The 22198-nt window shown below is 42.9% G+C and overlaps 1 protein-coding gene across 1 annotated transcript in view; it reads right to left on the bottom strand.

Moving 5' to 3' along the window:
* Window positions 1-1413: 1413 nt before the first annotated feature.
* spata17 (spermatogenesis associated 17) overlaps window positions 1414-22198 on the bottom strand; it is a 34902-nt gene continuing 14117 nt past the window's right edge. The window contains exons 7-10 of the mRNA XM_076741813.1: window positions 19732-19974; window positions 15666-15814; window positions 14728-14825; window positions 1414-1520 (exon numbers count right to left, since the gene is read on the bottom strand). Of these exons, the coding sequence (XP_076597928.1) occupies window positions 14744-14825; window positions 15666-15814; window positions 19732-19974 (474 nt within the window). The 3' untranslated portion in view covers window positions 1414-1520; window positions 14728-14743. The remainder of the gene's footprint in view (window positions 1521-14727; window positions 14826-15665; window positions 15815-19731; window positions 19975-22198) is intronic.

Genomic DNA, 22198 nt, shown 5'->3' with positions numbered 1-22198 from the left:
GTGATTACAAATGAGAGTGTGAGTGAGAGTGCGGAGTGCCACAGCTGGCATGGCATCTGGCTTGGCATATCGTTGCCCGGCCTCGCCCGCTGCCTGCGCGCTCTAATGTGGCTGTCGACAAGCCCATTAAGAAGCCATTACTAAATGCTCTGTCTCTGCTCCTCTTCCACGCCTTACAGCACAGGCCCGGGGGAATGCCAGCAACATGGAGGAGAGGGAGAGGAGAAGGATGAAGAGACAGACAGGAGAGAAAGGAAAAACAGGTGGAGGAAAGAATGAGGACAGAGGGAAGTTTGTCTTAGAGAATTAACAGGTACATTTAATGATGAAACTTTTGCATCTGTGACTGTTCCACAGACAGAAAGTGATGGAGAGGAGAGACTCTGAAATCACTTTATACTTCACCATCAAAACAGAAGGACGCTCTGCCTCAGGGCCTCGTAGGAGGAGGTGTCAGGTTCAGTCTTCACTTCCAGACGAAGTTCAGTAGTCTTAATAATTTAGACTCAAATTTTAAATGAGCTACAAAAGTTTTTCAAAAGGTGTCAGAATAAAGAAGGATGATACATTTGTGGAAGACACAGTGATGGTATTTATCACAGCTGAAACAATTAGTTCATTAACTGAAAACTTATCAACAACAACTTGACCTGATGAACCTGATAAATAACTTTTTTTTTAAAATTGCAAAAATTCACTGGTGTCAGCTTATTGAATGTGAACATTACTAATAAGAAAAAATACACAGTGTCCAGGGTGTGATCTCAAATCCATGTGATATCTACGGCACAAAACCTGGCATCCAGGACCTTATCAAAACCAACATAAAATTCAAACCCGTGTACGAGAGATTTTGCCAACTGTGTTGACAATCCATCAATGTTTGTGAAATTGTGAAATGTTAAGTGCCAGTGCTGCTGCTGCTTTTTCAATGCTCATTTGGCCTTTATTGCTGGAAATGTTATGGGACTTGTGCTACTGAAAATGAAATCCAACCCAACTCTCTCTCTTCCATGCACTGCAAAGCAGTGTGACGTGTTTATGTTAATACACAGTCTGCACAGCGCAGAGCTGGTGGTGAACGGCATGGGAGAACTGCTGTGTATCTTTTCCATTGCTGACACTATCACTGCCTATAGGCACACACGCTGTCTCTTAGAATGGGTCACCAGATTAGACTTGCTTGTGTTGCACATTCCCACTCTGACTCTGATTCACAAACATTCTGGACAATACAACTGACATATTAGGCTGCAATACACTGTGAAGTGTGTTAGGGTACTTGAGGTGAACTGTAAGTTGAATGGCAACGCTGAGCTGAAAGACTCAAAGGAAGAAAAGGTTCAGATGAACACATCAGGTACTGGAATAAATACACTATAACAAAAATACAATAAGCAGTCTTTCTTTATTTGCTCTTCTCTTCACGAGGAGGTGTGTCAGACGATGACGCCTGCCGTGGAGCGCAGATGAGGAAACTTATCAAAGACGTTGCAGGTGGTGAACAAGGTCTTCAACGGCTGGAGGGGAGGAGAGCAGAGGCAGAGAGGGTGGAGGGATTTTTTAAAAAATGAGAGGGAAAAGGAGGGACAAGAAAGCAGGGGCATTAAATATGTTTTGCCTTGATTAACCAAAAATATCAGAGGACAAACATGTGGCAAAAAGACTGTTAAAACCAAAAATGTGACCAAGAATCCTTTTTTGAGATGAGTTTAAAAAAATCTCTTGTGCAAACCAATCAGAGGCACAGGACAACTGGGGATGACTTGTGCAACAGGGGAAGTGGACACTTCTGTGGCTGCTGGGTTTGCGTCTGAAAATGGTGTGATGTGATGGCATTTAATTACACTCTTAATATACTTTTGGAGAGAAGTCATTGTCCCATGAAGATGGCTGAAGAACACAGAGGCCATGATGGTTTACTGGCTCTCATAAATGAGGATGGAGGTGTACATCCATCCATTATGATTCACAAATACACTCATCAAGATCATGTGGACTTCCTGTGTGTGTGTGTGTGTGTGTGTGTGTGTGTGTGTGTGTGTGGAGCAGTGAATTGCTCTTTTCATGAGTGACTGTGACAGGTTTCTCATCAAGCCCTGAAGCCTCCTCGCAGTTAGAGACCATGTACAGCACAGCCCCTGAACAACAAACACGCTAACACTCACATGAACGCATGCTGAACTGGATGATGGTGTTAAACACAGAGTTTTCTGTCAAACTACAGAGTACCAGCGACGTAGTTGGTACCACACATGTGCGTGTGTGTTTGTGTGTCTGCACCGGCTGCTGGAACTAAGCGGGGCTCTTAATCATGGTTGTAACGGGCAACATTACCGGCAGCGGCAGCAGGCTAATGATGAATGCCCGAGTCTCCGTGCAAACCCTGACCTCCTTTTCTGCTGCGATGCACAAAAAGCTCTCTCACCAAAACATACATACACGTGCATTCCTGTGCAAACTCACAAACAGGAATAAGTTTGCATCAACACATACACTAAAATAATAATAATAAAGAAACATTGCTGAGGCAAAAGAATATGGATTAAAATGCTTGTGCACGCACACACATGCAGACACACTTGAACACACACCTGAGCACATTTTTATAACCACTGTATGTGTAAATGTATGCATGTGTAGGTCTGAACTGATACAATCAGTTCAATTTACCCTCTTAACCAATCACTTAGATTTCCTAGAAAGCAGTGTGATATCCAAAAAAAAAACCCCAAACATATCTTAAGCTTGGCACCGAGAGAAAAACTGAGACGAGGGGACGAGGACAGACAGAGACAAGTGGAGATATACAGTTGTAAGAGTATTAAATGAAATGTAAATGAGAGGGAAAGAGCCAGAGAAGTAGAAATAAAAGAGAGAAGGAGAGATCAGGACATGAGAGGGACAGATGGTTAAAAAAAAGAAGTAAATGGGCGAGATTTTGCAACAGAGGGAGTGAGTAGTTATAAACGAGCGTAAAGTTTTGATGAAGGACAAACTAATGTCAGGGACTCGGGCGGTTCGGGCTTCCTGCTCCCCGGCTACCACATGTGATCCCGCCTGTCACTCACACTCCATCGCCATGACAATCATCGTAATGCCGACGCCTGGGGGCGGGGACAAGCCTGTCCTTGTAACAAACAGAAGCCCTCCGCGATCTGACGCCAACAACTGCCGAGAAGATCTCTCTCTCTCACACACACACACACACACAGCGGCCATCAAACGGTGATGCCACACAAATAGAAACTTTTGCGCACAAAACTTGAAGCAAAATTCCAGAGTGAATTCTGCTACATTTTTCAGTAACAATGATGTGATGTGATGTGCTGCTGTCACGGTGTGCAGAGCATGCTGCATCTTTTGTCAAACACATTCATTGGGTATAATTTAGCATGTGGTTGTCTGTGCGTGTGTGTGTGTGTGTGTGTGTGTGTGTGTGTGCATGGGTGTGTGTGTGTGTGTGTGCATGTTCTTATACATTTATTCATTGTATGCATTCATACAGTGCATGTGAGCTTGTGATTGGTGAGTTCACATATCATACGTGTGTGTGAGAGAAGAGTGAGAGAGATAAAGAGACGGTGTGTGTGCATGCGTGTGTGTGTGTGTGTGTGTTTGTTAGCCATGGGGTAGGGAGCAGGGACTTGTCAAGCTGAGGAAGAGATGGCAAACTGGATGGTGATGCCAGCACTGTGTGACAGCTCCTTCACACACATACGCACACACTCACATGCACCCACATACACACATGTTGTAACCCCCCAAACCTACCCTAGCCCACACTCCAGAGCTGTGAAAGCTGGGACACAGAAAGAAAACGAGACTGGTGGAACCTCCTTTGGACTGGAGGCTGCTTCGTGTGTGTGTGTGTGTGTGTGGGAGGTGGTGGGCTGGCGGGAAGGGAGGGAGTGAGGGGGTTCAAAGTGTCACATCAATTTGTGGCTGCGCTGTTTCTGAAAGAGGCTAACCCCACTGCCACTTAAGCTTAGCACAACAGTGAACAGCATACTGGCAGACAGGACGCATACATACAGTGCACACATGCACATGTGCACACATGCACACATGCACACACACAGCAGCCAAACTCCAAACCCCTCATGAGGTGTTTGTGTATTTTGGTCATTTTGTTATAAATTATAATCTAGTTTCAGATGAAAGAGACACGTTCATTCAGCACATACGACAGATCACATACTGACAATATTTGTGGTCATTTTACATGCAGGATGACATCAGTCCAGCAAGGCTTGAAAAAAGCAACACCATGCAAACAATCGCTAAACAGGCCGTGATGCATTTGATGACTTCATCTCCACACATCTGCACACACACACACACACACACACACACACACACACACACACAAACAGAGTTGAGTTGAATGTCATTTTGTGCAAATCTATCAAAGCCTGAAATTGTATTTTGGTGGGATGCTCCATTGTGCCTCTGAGCCCAGAGCACAAGCAGCCTCCGAAGGTGAGGTTGCTGGTTAAAAACCCCCAGGGGAGACCTGGCCAGGGCCCCAGACCACTTTAACCACTCGTCTCCATTAACAGGCTCCCAGATATCATTATGCTCCCTGGGGACCAGGCGTGCTCTAACCAACCATTTACCCTCTCTCCTCTATTTCTCTCTCGCATCTCTCCCTCTCTCTGCCATGATGTTACTCAATGAAAAAAGACAGCGGGGAGAAAAAATATGAGATTGATTTATTTGCTTCAGTGTTCTTTGGGATGGAGTCCTCTCCCTCTCTTTCTTTCCTGTTTCTCTCTCTCTCTCTCTTTCTCTGCAAACTGAAACCAATTAGCGAGTAGAGCACTTGTAGCGGGGAATGTAGGGCAAGCGAGGAGTAATAAAAAAGTATTGACTTTTCTGTGACTGTACGCAGCGTGAAAGGGGTGCCGCGGCCTTGTCCGACATGAAAGGAGCTCCATTAATTTCACTTATTTCACCCAGGCCCCTGTCAGGAGGCCCTAATGCGTCCCAGGCACACTTCTCACATGCAGGCACTCAGACAGCGCAACGCAGCGCCAGCCTGGTTACCAAATGAGTTTACATTATATATCAGGGTGAGGGAGAGAGAGGGGAGGCAAGAGAAAGGAGTAATTTCTAATTCCCTGGTTGAGACACAAAGCGAGGCCTTTCATACGTAGCTAATTTTGCCCCAGCCTCACCTCCTCATCCTCCTCCCATCTCACTTTCTCTCTCTCTCTCTCTCTCTCGTTCTGCATCATGTAAAAGCCACAGTTCCAGCAAAATGTGCGACAGTTATCAAAAGAGGACCACAACATACCAACCTGAGCAAAGAGAGTGAGACAATTTCCAAGTGACCCACCAAGAAGGGAAAGCAAAACTAGATCAAATAAATTTCAGCTGCAAAGATGTAAATGCCCTGCTGTAACAATACGTCTCCTTTTAAGAAACAACCTTATTTACAAAACACAACAATTTCCTTTTTATAGTGGATTTGAGTTTTCAATGTGAGCTCTAATGCAGAAACCTCAGTTAACAGTTCTTGTCACACTGCTTGCATGTTTTCTTCTAAAAAACGTAGCTGTAATTTGTGCCATTCAGAACCCAAATCCACCTCTGATGTACAATATTTGGGGGAAATATTCCGTTATTTTTTTTTTTTTTACTGTTATTATCTGGGGGATTATCTCCTGATTAAGTAAAACCAGTTAGCAATGAGAGACTGAACTTTTCTCATCTGGCTCTTGGGGTTGGACTACTGTAACAATTTACCTGGAATTTTAGCAGATTTGTGTGTGTATGAGCCTGTGTTTGCATGTGCAGAGACAGACGCACCCCATGAGTGCGTGTGTGTGTGTGTGTGTGTGTGTGTGTGTGTGTGTGTGTGTGTGTGTGTGTGTGAGAAAAAGAGTAAAGAGTGAGAGGCTATCTGCAGACAGAAACTAATCAGTGTGTGTGAGATAAGAAAGCAGCCTTTATGGTGTATGGTAATCAGCCCCCCCTCGGCCTGCCACCGCCATGCATAATCACCACGACTTATTCACATGATTGATGAAATATGCGTCTGTGAAATCCGAGCTGCTTTTGTTATCATCCTGTTTTTTCCCCTCTCCCCCCTCTCTTCCCTTTTCTCTCAATCTTTTTTTTTTTGTCTTGTTCAACCTCTCTGTCTCTCTAAATATCTTTTCCCTGCTCTGCAGTGGCCAAAGATGTTTGGAACCATGTACAAACAAGAAATTACACACACAGCATAGGGTCCCTCTTGAAACTATGTCAATGCACACACACACATGCACATACAACACGCTCACGCTACACAGTTTTCTCTAAAAAGGTAGCAATATGATGCATGAGACAAACATGAGAAACATCGTCTGAAGAGGAATATCAAGAAAAGGAAGAGTGAAAAGAGAGAGATAAGGGTGGGAGAGAGCGAGTAAATGAGGAGACACATTAATTGTTCCGTCCTGCAGAGAGAAGTGTTGGCTGGATTAGAGGGGGATGAGAGGAGAGAGACAGAGAGAGAGATGCAGTGATAGATGGAATTAGATGCATAGATGCTTCAGAGAGCTCTTGTCATTGACACTCAATTGCATTAATCAGGGAATGGACGCAGAATTCACAACTAACGCAACATGAAGAAACAAAGACCGACAAAAAAAAGCAGCAGCGAGTCTGTACGAGGACACAACTACTGAAGGAATGAGTGGCTACAGTTGATATGCATCTGATGGTGACAAAAAAAGTAACTACAGTCATAGTCAGGAACACAGTCTGAAATGTAGCCTTTACCAGAAATGATAATCATGACTCTAAAATTGTAACAAACATTTTTATTGACCTCACTGAGCCTTGAGGTGTCTCTTAATTTTTACAGTGTTATTACCAGCTCAGAAACATTGCCTTGTTCTTTCCACGGCACCTTGAGTGAGCTGGGACTGAATACTGTGTTTTACCAAACCCCTGTGTTTCCTGTGTGGCGTTTATCTGTCATTCTTCAATTTTAGAAATATCAATATATACTGAATACTTATACTGTACGTAGCCTCAGTAATTTTGGCAATGCAGGTGCAACAGCAAGCAGATCTGACTGCACATCCTGAAGAGAAGTAGAAAGTATGGATGACTGTGTTTAAAAAATCTAGACCATTGGTCAATCAATTGAATATTCATCAGGTCTTTTTTCTTCTGAGCAAATTTAGTCTGTTTTGTTTGGGGGATGTACTTCTCTGCTACACCGCCGTGAATTTTCCCATCAGGTTCACCTTTTCCTCCCGAAGGGTCTGTCACAGTAAAATGAAACAGAGCACTAGAACTCATGAAGACAGTGTGGCAAAAGACTGGTCTGAAGAAAGTTGAGCCAGATTAAACCTGGTTCAACATTTGCTGCAATGCAATACATCTGACAAGGTGCAGCACTGTCAAATGAAATACACGCACAACCACGTTCTGGGAGATTAACATGTCACAAATTGCAGCATTTTTACTGTTTATTTTGCAACCACTGCAACAAAAGATAAAAGAATTGCTGCTGCGATCACTTCCCAGAGTTGAGCCCCATCAATATTTAACCCCCCCCCGAAATGTAGCTCCTTGCGTTGTAATGCTGGGCTGCTTCCTGTCTGAATGCCTGCTTGGAAGGGTAAAATGGCTTTGGCCTAGGACTTGCAGGGGTTCGATAACACACAAGGCAGGAAAGTACTAGGAGAGACGGAGACACACAGCTAGGAAGAGGGCTGGGACTAGGGACTGATTTGGGTTGAGAGTAGACGCTGGGGAAAGGTGGGGGCTGAGAATGAGGGTAAGATTAAGACTGGGGCTGGGGCTGGTGAATTAAGGCCCCCAGCCTCAGGGTGCTATTACACATCTATAATGAGAAACGGAGAAGAGGGGGGCTTGTCTTTGCACCTCGGCACACCTTAGATTAAATATGCACAATTCCCATGCAAAATGGGCCAGGAACAGCCGGGACCAGCGTTGCTGTCTAATCCCCTGTGCTGGAGTTGTTTCAGCCAGGGTTAACAGGCTCATCAGTCAACACAGGCTGCTTAGCACAGGACATCAAGGCCATTTGCAGGTTTAAGTGTTTGTGATTGCTTCCCTTTCCAGATCTCACCACCACCCCAACCCCCCACACATGCTCCCTGTGCTGGCTAGTGAGCATATGAGCCTGCAATAAGACACACACCGTCATACACACACCGACACACACACACACACATATAAACCATTTTATAGCATAGGTAAAGGTGCGGCTTTCACATAAACATCAGACTGTTTACCGACTGTAAAAAAACATGCACGAGAGAAAAATTGTTAATTTATCTGGTCTATCGTCTTTCGTGTCCAACACATTGAACATCTTGTTAATGTAAAAAATAGTGTCAAAAAAATCCTTGAAACACAGTTTTGTCCCGGTGTCTTCTGCCTTTAGCTCGTGCATGCATTTCATGTTGTTTACATAACATGTATTTATCGTCTGCTGCAAGAGGGGAGAGATGGCGACTTGATGTCTTCTGTTAAGTTACATCTAGGTTACAGCCACTGCTCTCCCTAAATGAGTCGATCCATTATGACTTATAAAATATATTTAGCTACTCTTTTGACAGGTCCATCATATATCAATTTGTTCACTGAAATGTGAAGAATAACAAAGGATCACTGAACCTTTGCCACGTCAGATGATATCGACGCGTGAAATTTCCAGATCTGGCCCATGGGCCGAGATGGAACTCGCATGTAACAATGTTGTAAAATTAGGTAGCTAGCTAACGTTACCATAACTGTGTGTCAGTGCTAGGTTACATTACTGTGTCTAACAGGATGTTTGACAATGTTTGTTAAGTTGCTAACAACTCTGCCAACTCTGCTTTGGCTTTTTCCACACAGCAAGTCACAGCCTGATGGTCTGGGCTTGTACTGTATTGTGACTAGGCGCTTGTAGCCTTTTGTTGACAGTTAATGCATGCACATCTAAACGCAGATCTGGAGTACGATAAGATGTTTTTGCTCTATCGTCCTCTATAGAAGTTACCTAGTAGCCCTACCCTCCAAACTGTATCTTCAAGAATCAACATTCGGCAAATTCTGGCAAAAGGTTTGCATGCCTTAAATATTTTAAAAGGAGTTTAGAGCAAAACAATGAGAAGCAGAACATGTAAAATATAAGGAGAAACAGGCAACATAGGAGAATCAAAACATATCTTCTCCCTGCTATTAGAAAATGTATTCTTTCGCTTTTTTGACGGCAAAGCACACACGTAAGTCTGTGTATGCTGTCTGCTGCTTCCTCAATGTCCGTCTGCTCCGTAGCTTCATCACAACCCATTTGCATTTCACAGCCAGGGTTGACTTCTATCACCAACACACTGCTGTATGAGAGGGCTGTCATGTTCCTCAAGTATGTGTGTGTGTGTGTGTGTGTGTGTGTGTGTGTGTGTGTTGTGCACTCCGGTATTTGATGGCACACACAGACACACACAGACACACACACACAACACATAGTTTGTGAGAAAAGCAGTGGGGGGAGCGGAAAAATAGTTGAAGCTACGCAGCGCAGACGAAGAGGATAGAGAAAAAGAGAACAAGTGTGCAAATAAACAAGACAGCAAGGGAAAGAAAGAGTGACGGCAGGAGATAGAGATAGGCAGTGATTATACCACACAACATACAGTATGGTTCAGTGGAGCATATCTGCACAGGGACAGGTGGTCCATTAAAAGCACAGACATCCTTATCCTGCTTGTCTGTCGACTTTCTCTTACATCCATGTATACATGGAGAAGAAACTATCGAAATAAACCTGAAAGCAATCTCCCATCTTGACGTTGCCTCAAAATAACTATGATGACAATGCATTTTATACAGTAGGAATCTCTTATTTCCTTTTATTGGGCATATCATTTCCTAAAATAATGATTTTCTCTAATGGTTAAATAAACAGTATATTTGCTAATTATACAATTGTTTTGATTGGAATGTTTGAGAACTCGTGTACTACCGGATGCATTTAGACTGAAACCAGCACTCTTTAGTATGGTACATCTAAATAGCTTTATTTGTCATACTTGAGTCTTGTTAACCTCATTATACATCATGCAGATTGTAAAATATCTCTGAATGAGAGATTTTACTTGTCCAGCAGTGTCACTTTCCACGCTGTATTCTATTTTTGTTAACAGCAACACTAATGCAGATTAGAATAAACACTAAAGGGTGACTTGAAAATGACTGAAAATAAATCACCAGGCTTTTTAAAAAGGTTTATGCATGCTTTTCTTTTATCTTTTGTTTGCTTTTTTGACTTACAGGCTATAAGACTTGGTGTGAAAAGGCCTTGATTTACAACAGGCCCCAAGGCTACATTCAAGCCTAAAGAAACAAATCTAAACCCGCTACTGATTCTTACTCACGGCAGAAGTTGTGAACAATTTTAATCATAAATTCCCAACACCATTTAATTTATTAGTTTAAAACAGGAGCTTGACACAAATTCATACAATTAAGTTAAAAAGATTGACCTGAAGTGACCCAAGTTAATCTGGTCAAGTCAGGTCCAACAGATTTGAACATAAATAATAAAGTCTAATGTCATTCATTCTCTTAAGTCACACCAAAATATGATGGCTAATCATTTAAGTGAGACTGTCCATTTAATATCATGTTGTGTGCACTCAGCCCTCATCGTTACTCTGTATGCAGGCCTCGTGGTGCAAAATGCCACCGTAATGGAAGCGAAGTGTTGGGTTAATTGATAAATCTGAGGTCCTGAGTAGGAAGGAGTGTGGCAGAGGGAATGTTTTATGGCTGTGCAAATGAAGGGGCTGCAGAGTTTTACACACGCCGTAAAATGGTTATGGAGAATTAGCGTTCTTTCTTTCTCACCGCAGTAACCTGGACACTAATGCAGCAGAGCTGGAGAGATGGATGGACACAATAACACTGGAAATACATACACAGACAGACAGGCATAAAAGGTGGACACATATGAGTTCATGCATTTGCTGCCCCTGCCCCACCTAATTCCACTGTTTCTTCTTGTGGCCTATTTCGGTTTAGGTATTAATTGCTAGTGAATACTGTTCCCATTAAGAAGATCCCTCATACATCGGTTGTGTGCATCATGGTGATTCATTATGGCTAAGGCCATTAAGAGTTAGCCAGCATGTGTGTGTATGTAGCAGACACACGTTTCCTGTCCCCGTTGCCCAAAGCTTTGCACCCACAATACAAAAACGACAATAAAAAAGGTACACCATAGTAGCTGGGAGGAGATCATGGTGTATGTTTCTGTGGGGGTAAGAAGGGATGTGTGTGTGTTGTGGTGAGAAGCGGTAACAAGGACGACACTGGGGCAACATTAAAGTGTATGTGTGGTTGGGCATTCAGCGGTGGACTGTGTATATGCATGTATTCATGTGTACACATATGATTGTACATGTCTATTTGCACGTGTTCAGTAAAGCAGGGATGCCTGTGCAAACGTGTGTTCTGGTGTTTATCAGCATGTTTTCTTTCTGAGATGCTAGCTTTTGAAAGTTGTGATGGATGTCAGTCTAATGCAAGAGGAAAGAAAGGCTTGGAGCGCAGACAGACACAGACGTGACCACTCACTGTAGTGTACTTGATTAGCACGTAGCCTCCTAATTAGCTATCCTCTATGGTTACAGGCAGTACCGCTGGTGACATGGCTAATAACACAACCACAAAATTAGCATGGACAGAGAGGGCTTTCCCATTTCTGCATTTGAAATTAGCTATTGTTGGTGCATTTAGCTGGTGCAGAAGTAAAAAAAAAAAAACAACTAATATTTTATCGTACAATGAACATTACAGTGCTGACTGTATAAAACTCTCCAACCTTAAGAGGTTTAGGCACTGTTCACTCACAAAACCTGGCCTTTTTCAAAAGATGGGGGATGTGAATAATTGAAGGATAGAGCTGCAAAAGAGGGTCTGAGGTCTATGAAGGTAAGCTTTAGTGGGTAAGCTGGAACATCAAGGCAAGGGCATATAGGAGGTGGAAAAAGGGCAAACATTACACAGCCCCCCTTGGCCTAAGCCAGGGCCATTGAGTTCCTGGAGAGGTGGGCACTAGCATCTAAGTGATTGTGTGTGAATGTGTGTGTATATCCTGACAGGCTGGGCTACATTTGCATTGATAGATTTTCTTACTGTGACACAGATGGCTAAGGTAAATAAAGGTCCAGGAGTCAGGCGCTATTTCTAGGGCTTGGTTTGGACTGGGGATGCTGTATGCTATACTGCCAAGAGCTGTGATGGTCAAGCCAAAGAGCCACGGTCTGGAACTAGGAAAAAACTGGGCTATGTTAATGATGAAGCTTCAGGCTGTGTAGAGGGTTGAAGCAAGGCTTAGGGTGATGATTACAAGCAGGGCTAGGTAATGTGGCAGAGGCTGGGTGAGAGGGCTGTGGCTGGGGTTGGAAAATAATTAGGAGCATGGCTGGATAACATAGCTAGATAATGTGGCTGGGGGGAGGCTGGCTGGGCACGGTATGAAGATGATGAGTACCAGGGCTGAGCTGTCCACTCCATTGGCCCTCTGAGCTGTGACAAGAAGCTCTGCTGGCTGCTGCTGTAGCTGGGGGGTCAAGCCAACGATAGGACTAATGCACTAATTACCACAGAGCGAGAGAAGAGAGAGAGTAAACAGAGGTAGAGAGAGATAAAGAACGATGGAGCCTCAGACAGAGAGACGAAATGGGGAAAAAAATCTGAGGTCTGATAAGCTCTGAGTGACAGCAGTATGACAAGAACAGGCTGAGAGCAGGCGCTGCTATCTTCGTCTTCTTCATCTTCTTCAACAGCCTACACAGCAGCAGCAGCAATGTTGTCACAGAGAACAGGGAGGTCAAGTTTGGCCAAAATGTATGAACGTGGGTCTGGATGGTTTGTGTGTGTGTTTGTGTAGTTGTACTTGCTACACACTGAATGAGGATATTTTTGGAAAGTCCTCACAACTTAAGGTTAGGCTGCTTGAATGTGCAGACCTGGTTTTAAGGGTGGGGTTGAAATAGGTTAACGTTTGGGTTAGGCATTTACTTGTGACGGTTAGGGTTGGGGTAAGGGGCTAGGGAATGCATTATGTCAATGACGGTACAAGTGTGTGCGTGTGTGTGTCAGACATTGCTTTGGCAATTGGCAAATAGAAAGCTGTCATTTTGCAGCATCCATCAGAGAGTATGAGTGCAAACACACATACACAAAATTTTACAAAACTTACCAATATTGTGTTGCAAATAGGGTTCAGTGATGGCTGAGGCCTTGACTTGCAGACCACAGTGTGTTTTGGCTTGCGCAAATGTCTGTGTGAAGGGTAAGGGTCTAATTTGAAAGGTGAGCCAAATTATTGCTGATGGGATAACACAAACACAGAGACCCCACAAGCTTTCCATCAATACAGTATTTTACAGATACAGCATAGATGCACCGAGCAAAACTGATCTTACTCCCTCACCCACTGTTGTCAGCGGCAGGGGACCCCATTCACCCGCCCACTCACTCCCCATACTTATTTATCTCCACTTCCTGGGGCCGTGTTAGTTCATTCCCCTGTCGCTGCTCTCTCCTTCTTCCCTTGCTCCTCTCTCTCTCTTGTTTCACTCCTCGTTTCCAGGCAATTGGGTCTAGGTGCTGGTAGTGGGGGGTAAGAGGTTGGGGTGGAGCTGCTGGGAACTTTGTGTGTGTTTGTGAGTGTGTGTGTGTGTGTGTGTGTGTGTGTGTGTGCTGGGAAGTGAGCTAATAAAGGACGGTGATCCATGAAAGGCCTTGAGCAAAGACACAGTCAATTACCTAATGCCTGGACCAGACCGCAGGGCCCACGCACACACATTCTCTCTGTAACAGACTCACACAAACACACACCCATGCATGCACCTCATTTACGTATACATGGAGAGGGGGCAGTGGAGGGCATAACTGGGAATTGTGTGCATGTGTGTGGGTGGGTGTGCATATGCGTGTGATGGAGAGCGGCGATTTATTAAATTGCTGTCACTTTTGACAAATTTGTGTAACTGAAGTTGAAAGGGTTAGGCTGCACTGCCTCCGTTTTCCCTCTTTTCTTTTAGAGGAGAATAATAACTTTCAGACCGAAACTCAGGCAACCCCAGGATAAACCCGTGACTGCCATCCGTTTGCAGGGGTTGACAAGTGTCGTCTAACCTGGTTTCATGTCCACGTTCCAGACCCGGGTTTTACACGGACCTGACATTGATTGACTTTGATCTGAAAGGGTGAACACGGGTTTCTATAATAACTGTGTGATAAAATTATTATAGGATTCCTATAAAACTATATAGCAAATACTACAATGATCTTTCCTTGTCAACCATTAATTTTGTTCTTCTCAATTTCAGAGACATCTGACTCTTGATTGTAAAGTTTAAGTTGCTGCATTACCATGAGGTGACACATACACAAAAAAAAAAAAAAAAAATTCCACATAATCATGTTCAATGTCCAGAAAAAATAGTGCAGCAACCTCTTTAAATGAAGTGATACACAACAGCTGTGTTCGGCAGAAAGATACAGTTGTAGATGGTCTTGTATAACTGTGTGTTTTAGCCATAATGTTTTTGCTTCACTTAAGTTTCTGGTGAACAATGTTGAAAGCAATCTTCGGTCTTCAACAATGACTTAATTTCGGTACATAGTAGGTATACTCAAAAACTAAATGTACAATCACAATAATAATAACAATTTTTGAGTTTGTAGTTTTCAACCTACCTCTTGGAGTCATCTCCTATCTGAAGCTCTTGCCATACGCCTGCTGACTAAAAGAACTGCTTCTGTGGCTCAGATGGCGGAGCATACTTCCTGTTCCTCTGGTTGGAAAATGGCAAGAGCAAACAACAAAAAGTTATAGGTCACAAAGGTTGCAGCTGAGTTCAGGTTAATCTTTACTAGCATATCAAACCATCATTAGGTTGAGCATGAATCCATACTGCAGAATATGTAGCAACCAGAAAACCGACACAAAATACACTGACAAGACACATGGAGAAAAGTCAGATACAGTATGCAAGTTCCTTTTAAAAAATGTCCTGTGCCATTTGATAGCAGTGAGACAAAAGACTAAAGAAGGCTGGAGTGGAAAGAAAATTGGGTGGTCTTTTCTACTGGAGTCAGGGAAATTATTGTGTGAGACAGATCAAACAGAGGGTTAATAACAGTACTTTACACACACACACACACACACACACACACACACACACACACACACACACACACACACACACAACCGAGTAGATTAGCCCGTGAGTGGTAATGAGGTTATAGCCAAGTGTTTTAGCAAAGACACGTACACATACACACGCACCATTCCTAATTAAAACTAATACAAGCCTTGAAATAAAGCAGGGAGAGACTGTTTGCAACAAAGCCCAGTCTGAAGCAGTCTTAAAATAATCTCCTGGCATACACCCATTAGTTTTCATAATAAGGATGTGTCCATTTGCTACTTAATGTTGCATGAATTTGCTTGTGACTGTGTTAAGTGTCCGATCATGTATGTGTTCGCAAGCATGTATTCCTTGGTGTATATGACGGAAAAAAATGACATAATTAAGGGAAACCTTTAATGAAACACTTCTGGTTTATGTGTGTGTGATTGTTTCGTAATCTACTTTTGTCTGTACGTGTGTTTTTGCGTGTCTGGTTCTCACAATGTGCCTCTGTGGAGTCTCATGGACTCTTGTTGTCGTAGCTGGCTCTGGGCCTCCTCCAGGTGTGTGCGAGAGGTCTGCAGGTGCACCGTCAGGTCAGGACAATGCACGCGCTGCTCCCACACTTCCCCCGGCTCTCTGAACAGACCCTGGAATAACCAAACGCCAACACACACAGAGACACACACAAGAATCAGATAATGATCACTGCATCTTTCTGTTTCAGACCCCCGTCTCTTTCTTTCTCTGATCCCTCTCCCACAGGTAGTGATGGCTTACTGCTAAAACCAGAGGCCAATCCTCTTCATCTCTCCTCCTGTGACACAGAGACAAAGAGAGAGGCAGGAAGAGAGAGCAAGAAAGAGAATGAAGAAAATTATATCAGGAGAGAGAAAGAGGAGGGAGGAGGAAAGCCAAGCATGCATGAGTAAAAGTGAGGGACAGAGAGTGAGCAAAACAGCGAAAAGAGAGGAAAAACATGCTCACTCAGCTGCGCATCTACTATATTCTTATTAACCTCTGAGACACTTCTGGTCCCCTACTCCCAGTGATTATATCCTTTATTCTCATTTACCCCCAACATTTAATGTCTTCCTTTCACTTATCATTTCTTTGGAGCTTGTTTCATGCGCAACATCATCACGGCATTGAAGTCTTTGAAAAAACACCTTAAGAAAAGAAAAGAAAATGTCACTGACTTTCACTAACTTTATGATCAATGTGCAAAACCAATATCAATATATAAGTAAATATAAAATGAGAAGGGGAACGAGAAAATAATTTCTGAAGTATTAAATTAGACATGTTTTTTGTGTTTTTAACAGTTCTTGATAAGACTGATGACGCTGATGATGCCTCTAACAGGGTAAATTCATTGTTGGTTTTGGTCTTTTCTGGGGATTTGTTGATAAAAGAAGAAAAAGATAGAGGAACACCGTCATCATCTTCGATTCTGTCTTGAAGTGTTTGACATGCAGTTGCATAGAATATATATCTGACTTTCTCTCTTACTTTATTCAACTGTTTTTGGGGACGAAATCTCACAAACAAGTCAGTTAAACTTTAAACAGCTGTCCATCAATTTTATTCCTTGTATATCTTCTTGACATTGTGGCTCCTACCCTGCAGTGATGGGGTGCTGATGTCTACTGACATATCAAAGTTGAAAAGACAAAGAAAAGTCGCTTTTAGCAACAAGTTTTCATGCCGTTCCTTGTCTAACCTCACTCCCCCTGTTACTCCCCCTTGACATTTCATCATGCCTGTCATCCTCTTGTACAAAAGGCATTGAGTATTTGAAAAATGGTCAATAGAGTGGTTACTGTCTTAACAAGTACATGTAAAAGCGATCTCACCAAAAAAAACAAATTTAAACATTTCACAAGTCAGTTTTTTCCCTTTCTAAAAGCACAAGCAGCACAACAATTATACTTTTGATGATCTAGATTCTAGAACACATATGTCAAACTGAAGGCCCGCAGGCCAAAACCAGTCCGCAATGGAATTATCTTTGGCCCGCATGATAATATCTAATTATTATTAGAGCTGGCCCGCCGGTATAGTGCATGCACCATTAGTACTACAAGTCCAACAATGCACTGCCAGTGCGTTGGCACGTCAATCAAAGGCCCGCAAGCGCAAGTTCCTGCCCCACTCATTCATCAGCAGCCTGATGGAGCTAGTTACCTGTGGCCAACTTTCAGCTACCCTCTCCCCAAAAAATGGCTAAACAGACGGTGGACTTTGAAAACAGGGGTTTTCAAGGCAGGTGGAAGGCAGAGTATGTGTTCACGGATATGAAGGACAAGGCTGTCCTTCTGTGCGGAGACAGTGTGGCTGTAATGAAAGAGTATAACGTAAGAAGACACTATGAAACAAAACACCATGACAGGTAAATTACTCTGGAAAAGCTGCATAAGAGCCATAAGAAACTGATTTTCCTGGTATTAATGTTTAATGTTGTTGTTTATAGATAAAAAACAGTCTTATAAGCTGTGTTAGTTTCAGCTTCAAGTATCTGGCTTAGACTACTGTGCATCAGAGAGCAGCAAACTCGGGTTTAATATATGTTTACCTTTGCACTCCTCTCTTGCTACCACTGGGCCTGTTTGGTTTTTGTTTGAAGGAAATGATTTTTTGGCTCTTGTTGGCCTGTGGGAAAATGTTTTCATTTGAAATTACTATGGAAAGCTGCAGATAACGCCATACGAAATGAATGCAACTGATTTTTCATTTATTTAATGATTAATGTTGTTTCATAAGCAATGACTTAGGCTGTGTTGGTTCTGGGTTTAATATGTGCAATAAGGTCATTTCAGTCAGTTTTCAATAAACAGTCCGGCCCTCAACTTGGAACAATTTTTTTAATTTTGGCCCACTGTGTATTTGAGTTTGACACCCCTGATCTAGAAGCAAAATTTGGTCAGTGGTTCATGTTATTTTACACAGTATGCAAAATATGTGTTAGCTGTTCTGTTAGTTACACATACTAAACAAACTCAGACATTAGTGAGTCTGGTGAGGAAGAATAAAGTGCAGCCTCTAAGCATGCATTACTATGTAACTCTATCTATGGGTGTATGCTCTTTTCTGAGAGTAGTGTGTAAACTTTGTGAAGTGCAGATTAACTTAAATGTTGTTGCTTTGTTTGAGGTGACCTTCAGTTGTTGTTTCGTGTTAAAAAAGGAGGGAGGATGAGAGCGGAGAGATAGAGGGAGGGACGGGGACCCTGTCCTTGCTCCTATCGCCACGGGATCGGTGGCCTGGCCTGACCACTTCCACAGCCAGCACCTCAACCTTATCCATCACCACTAGATAGTTATCACACCAGGGAGGGAGGGGGTATGGGGTGTAGGGGTGAGTGCAAAAGAAAGAAAGGGGGACTTCCCGCACTAATCACACACACACACACACACACACACAAAAACAGAGAAACACAGGGAGGCAGAGACAGAGAAAGACAGATGTGCATAAATATAGATAAATAATGTATTCTTCTCCATGTCAGCACCAGGAGACTTTTCTGACACCACTAATGAACTCACCCTAACTACATCCAGCTGGAGACATGTGCGTGTGTGTGTGTTAAGTGCAGCTAATAAAATGAGACAGAGCCACGCCTCATTTCTGCTCACTTATGTTATACATTACTAGAAACTAATAATAGGGAAAGCACTTTGCAATAAAGAGCTACAGAGCGTAAATAACACAAATGGTGAAATGGCTCCTCATCAGATCATCAACATACACACACACACACATGCATGCACACAATCACACACGTACAAACACACGCACAAAACAGTAACGAATGCACAGCTGGACAACGATAAATTGTACTGAGATAAATTCTCAACTGTCAGCAGCTTAAAGGTTCAACTGTTGCATTGCTTCAAAGCTCCATTCATACTGTAGATAGTTTGATATTTACACTGAATTCACAGGCTTTTTTTTCACAGGAGACATTGTGACCCAGTGTTCTTATATCTACCTATCAGATGCATATTACAAATGGGAAATTATATTCCAGTGGCCCAGTACATCTAAAAATAAACTATATCATACCTTAAACCTTCAGATTCTAGTGTTCCTGTCACAACACAGATAATATTGGTTGGACAAGGCCACACTGAATTAATGAGAAACAACAAATGTAAGGGGCACATGGGATACACACACTGTGGTACAAAAACATGTGATAGGACCTTGTAGCCACACAGTCACACATATAGTACTCACTGAAAGACAGGCACTGAGCTGCTCTGTGCAGTAGCCCCCAAGAGAGCCGTCTGCCATGTTTTAATGATGTCATTCTTCTTTAAAAGGAGTTTTAAAGGATCTCTGCTTTCATCAAGAAGCATCTCCAGCAGGACAAGAGGGGGATGTTGGGGGGCTCTAATAATTAGTATGACACTTATAAAACGAACACTCTCTTTCACCTTCTGCGCATGCTCTGTTGCTTTGTGTTCTCATTCTTCCCCTCTATAGTCCATGTGTCATATATTCTGTTTCATATCATTGTACCCTGTTTCCCTGCCTGTCATGATCCCAGCTTTTACCATCTCACCTGCTGTTTCTTGCTGGCAATGGGGGGCAGTATGAGCCTGGAGGAGCAGCAGATTGTAGAGTTTTTCATCCGTGGGGATTCAATAGTCCCATGGAAACTGGAGGTTGCTGGGCCAGGCATGCCCAAGAGACAAGCTCTGCCCCTGGGGGGCAGCCTGGTGGGGGCCTGGTACTTGACCTGCCTCAGAAGTTGTTCCATCTCATGGGGGGACGGCCTGAATGGAGAGTTGAAGACCCCTGGGCACTGACGAGAGAGAGAGAGCATGAGAGAGAGGGAGGGAGAAAGCTTAATCTGATGTAACAGAGAAATTTAGAGTGAGACAGTGTCAGTATGAGCAGTGTGATTTGATTAGATGCATATTGTGGAGATCTGCAGTCTCCCCTCCTTTTTCCCTTTGTGCTCCTGTTGTCTCTGTCTGTCTCTCCCCTGTCTGTCTTGTCTGAGTCTGTGTCACTGGAGGGTGTGGCCGACAGGTTGAGCCCAGCCTCCTCTCCTCCTGAGGACAGCTGCATTCAATCAAGCAATCAAGACTCACCTGCCTACACAGTATATAAGGACCAGGGTTTCAACCATTCTTTGTCAAACTGTCTGTCTTGCTGTGTGATAATGACCGAATCAGAAGAATTGCTGAGTACTTTCCTCCCTTGTCTGCTACCTGCCTTCCTGACTTTCTTTTCCTGTCTGTGCCCAGGTGCCTACTCCTCACCTGTTGTTGTCCACGCCCTGTCTCACTGAAGAACCTGGAACTGTCTCAGCTCAGACTCTTGTATAATCCCTATTATCACTGAATTGCCATTGCCATTAAACCCGCCTCCTGTCTCTTCTGCAAGAGCCTGATATTTTGGTTGCTGTAAACTCTGCTAAAATGTAAAACTTAACACATATGTGTCTTTGTGAATGGTTAGGACATAACTCTTACTCAAGACTCTTTTTTTTTTTTTTGAATAACAGTGTAGCGAAACTGAAAATAGGGAAATGTTAGAGGGTAGAGGCGATGCAACAGAGGTCTGCACCCAGGTTCCAACTAAGGACGTTGCAGTTGGATTATTAATGATTGGATTATACTTCATGGATTTTGAGGAACCAGGATGTCCTCCTGAGTGTTTCACTCTCAAAGGGAGTGCCATCAAGTTATACAATGACCATCTGCTGGGACATCTTAACATGAAACTAAGTCTTAGTCATTCAAACTATTACAGGCAATATTCTGAGGTATATTCTGAAACATCAGCATTGTTAAAAAATTTTTCCATACAGTATTCCATCAAAGTTTTGCATTATTTTACTCATATTATCCATGCAACCTAAACCTTTGGTGTCCAATGAAAACAGTGGTTGATCTTCACAGCCTCAAATGCATCCACCACAGCTCTTGGCCAGCCAAAGGTTTCTGCCAGGTTACATATTCGTCTGAAGCAGTTCAGTGTGTGCCGTTCACACAGATAACAAAAAATAACTACAAGGATCACCTAGCTGCATCTTTCTCAAATGTGGTATTATAAAAGACAGAGATCTCATTGTTCACCAGAACGATATATCAACAAACACATATACATACACACAAACTTTGCTTCCCCTGTTCTGAAGTGGGGTAGAGATTTGCCACAGACGGCCTCAGTAATAATTATTCAAATCACAATGATCCTTTTGCCTATGTGTTAATTACCAGACCAAAGCTTTGAGTTGGAGGACTCTGTATCTACTCTATATGCTAATAATACTGCTTGCTATTTAGGCCACTCTAAAAGACTGGGACAACGGAAAGAGGGAGAGGAGAGGAAAAGGGCATAAGTGGGAAATTGCTCCAACTATACTGACCAAAACCTGACTCTTTTTAATATAACATATTAACAAGCCAGTTAATTAGTAAATGTTTCATTATTAGAGCATGAGTGCTTTTGATGTAAATGTCAAGTGTTTCACAAGGAGTAGAGGGAAACTTCCCTGACGATGATTTCTGCAACCATGTGTTGTAGACACACCTGGATCACAGATTTTTAACTGAGGGGTCTGCAGTTTTTTGTGTACACACAAAGCTGACAATAGAGCTAATGCATTATTTTCAGTGGGCCAAAATGGGTCGACCACCTCATAAATGCTCTGCATGTAATTTCCGCCACAAGGGTCTCTCAATCAAAACAATGAAAACAAAAGACGTAGTCCGATGACGTTGTCCATTGTTGAAAGTCTATCTGACGTGACTCAGGCAGACATGTTCACGGACAAAGTAATGCATCCAACTTTTATTCATGTTATGTTTTCTCACAGTCATCAACTTCGCTCCTCACTCTCTGAAGTAGCCTATTATCTGCTGTTTCCCTCGCCACAATTGGATGTGACCAAATGAAACACACAGGTGCCCTGAATAAAATGACCGATTTCTCTGGGTTTTAACATTGTTGGAAACTTCTGTGATAATGTATGTACACAAGTCAACAAAACATATATTATTGTACGTATAAAACTA

This window comes from Chaetodon auriga, chromosome 1 (genome assembly GCF_051107435.1).
Source record: "Chaetodon auriga isolate fChaAug3 chromosome 1, fChaAug3.hap1, whole genome shotgun sequence".
Lineage (NCBI taxonomy): Eukaryota > Metazoa > Chordata > Actinopteri > Chaetodontiformes > Chaetodontidae > Chaetodon > Chaetodon auriga.
Note: the sequence above shows the minus strand (reverse complement) of the source record. Positions and strands in the feature narration are given on the sequence as shown.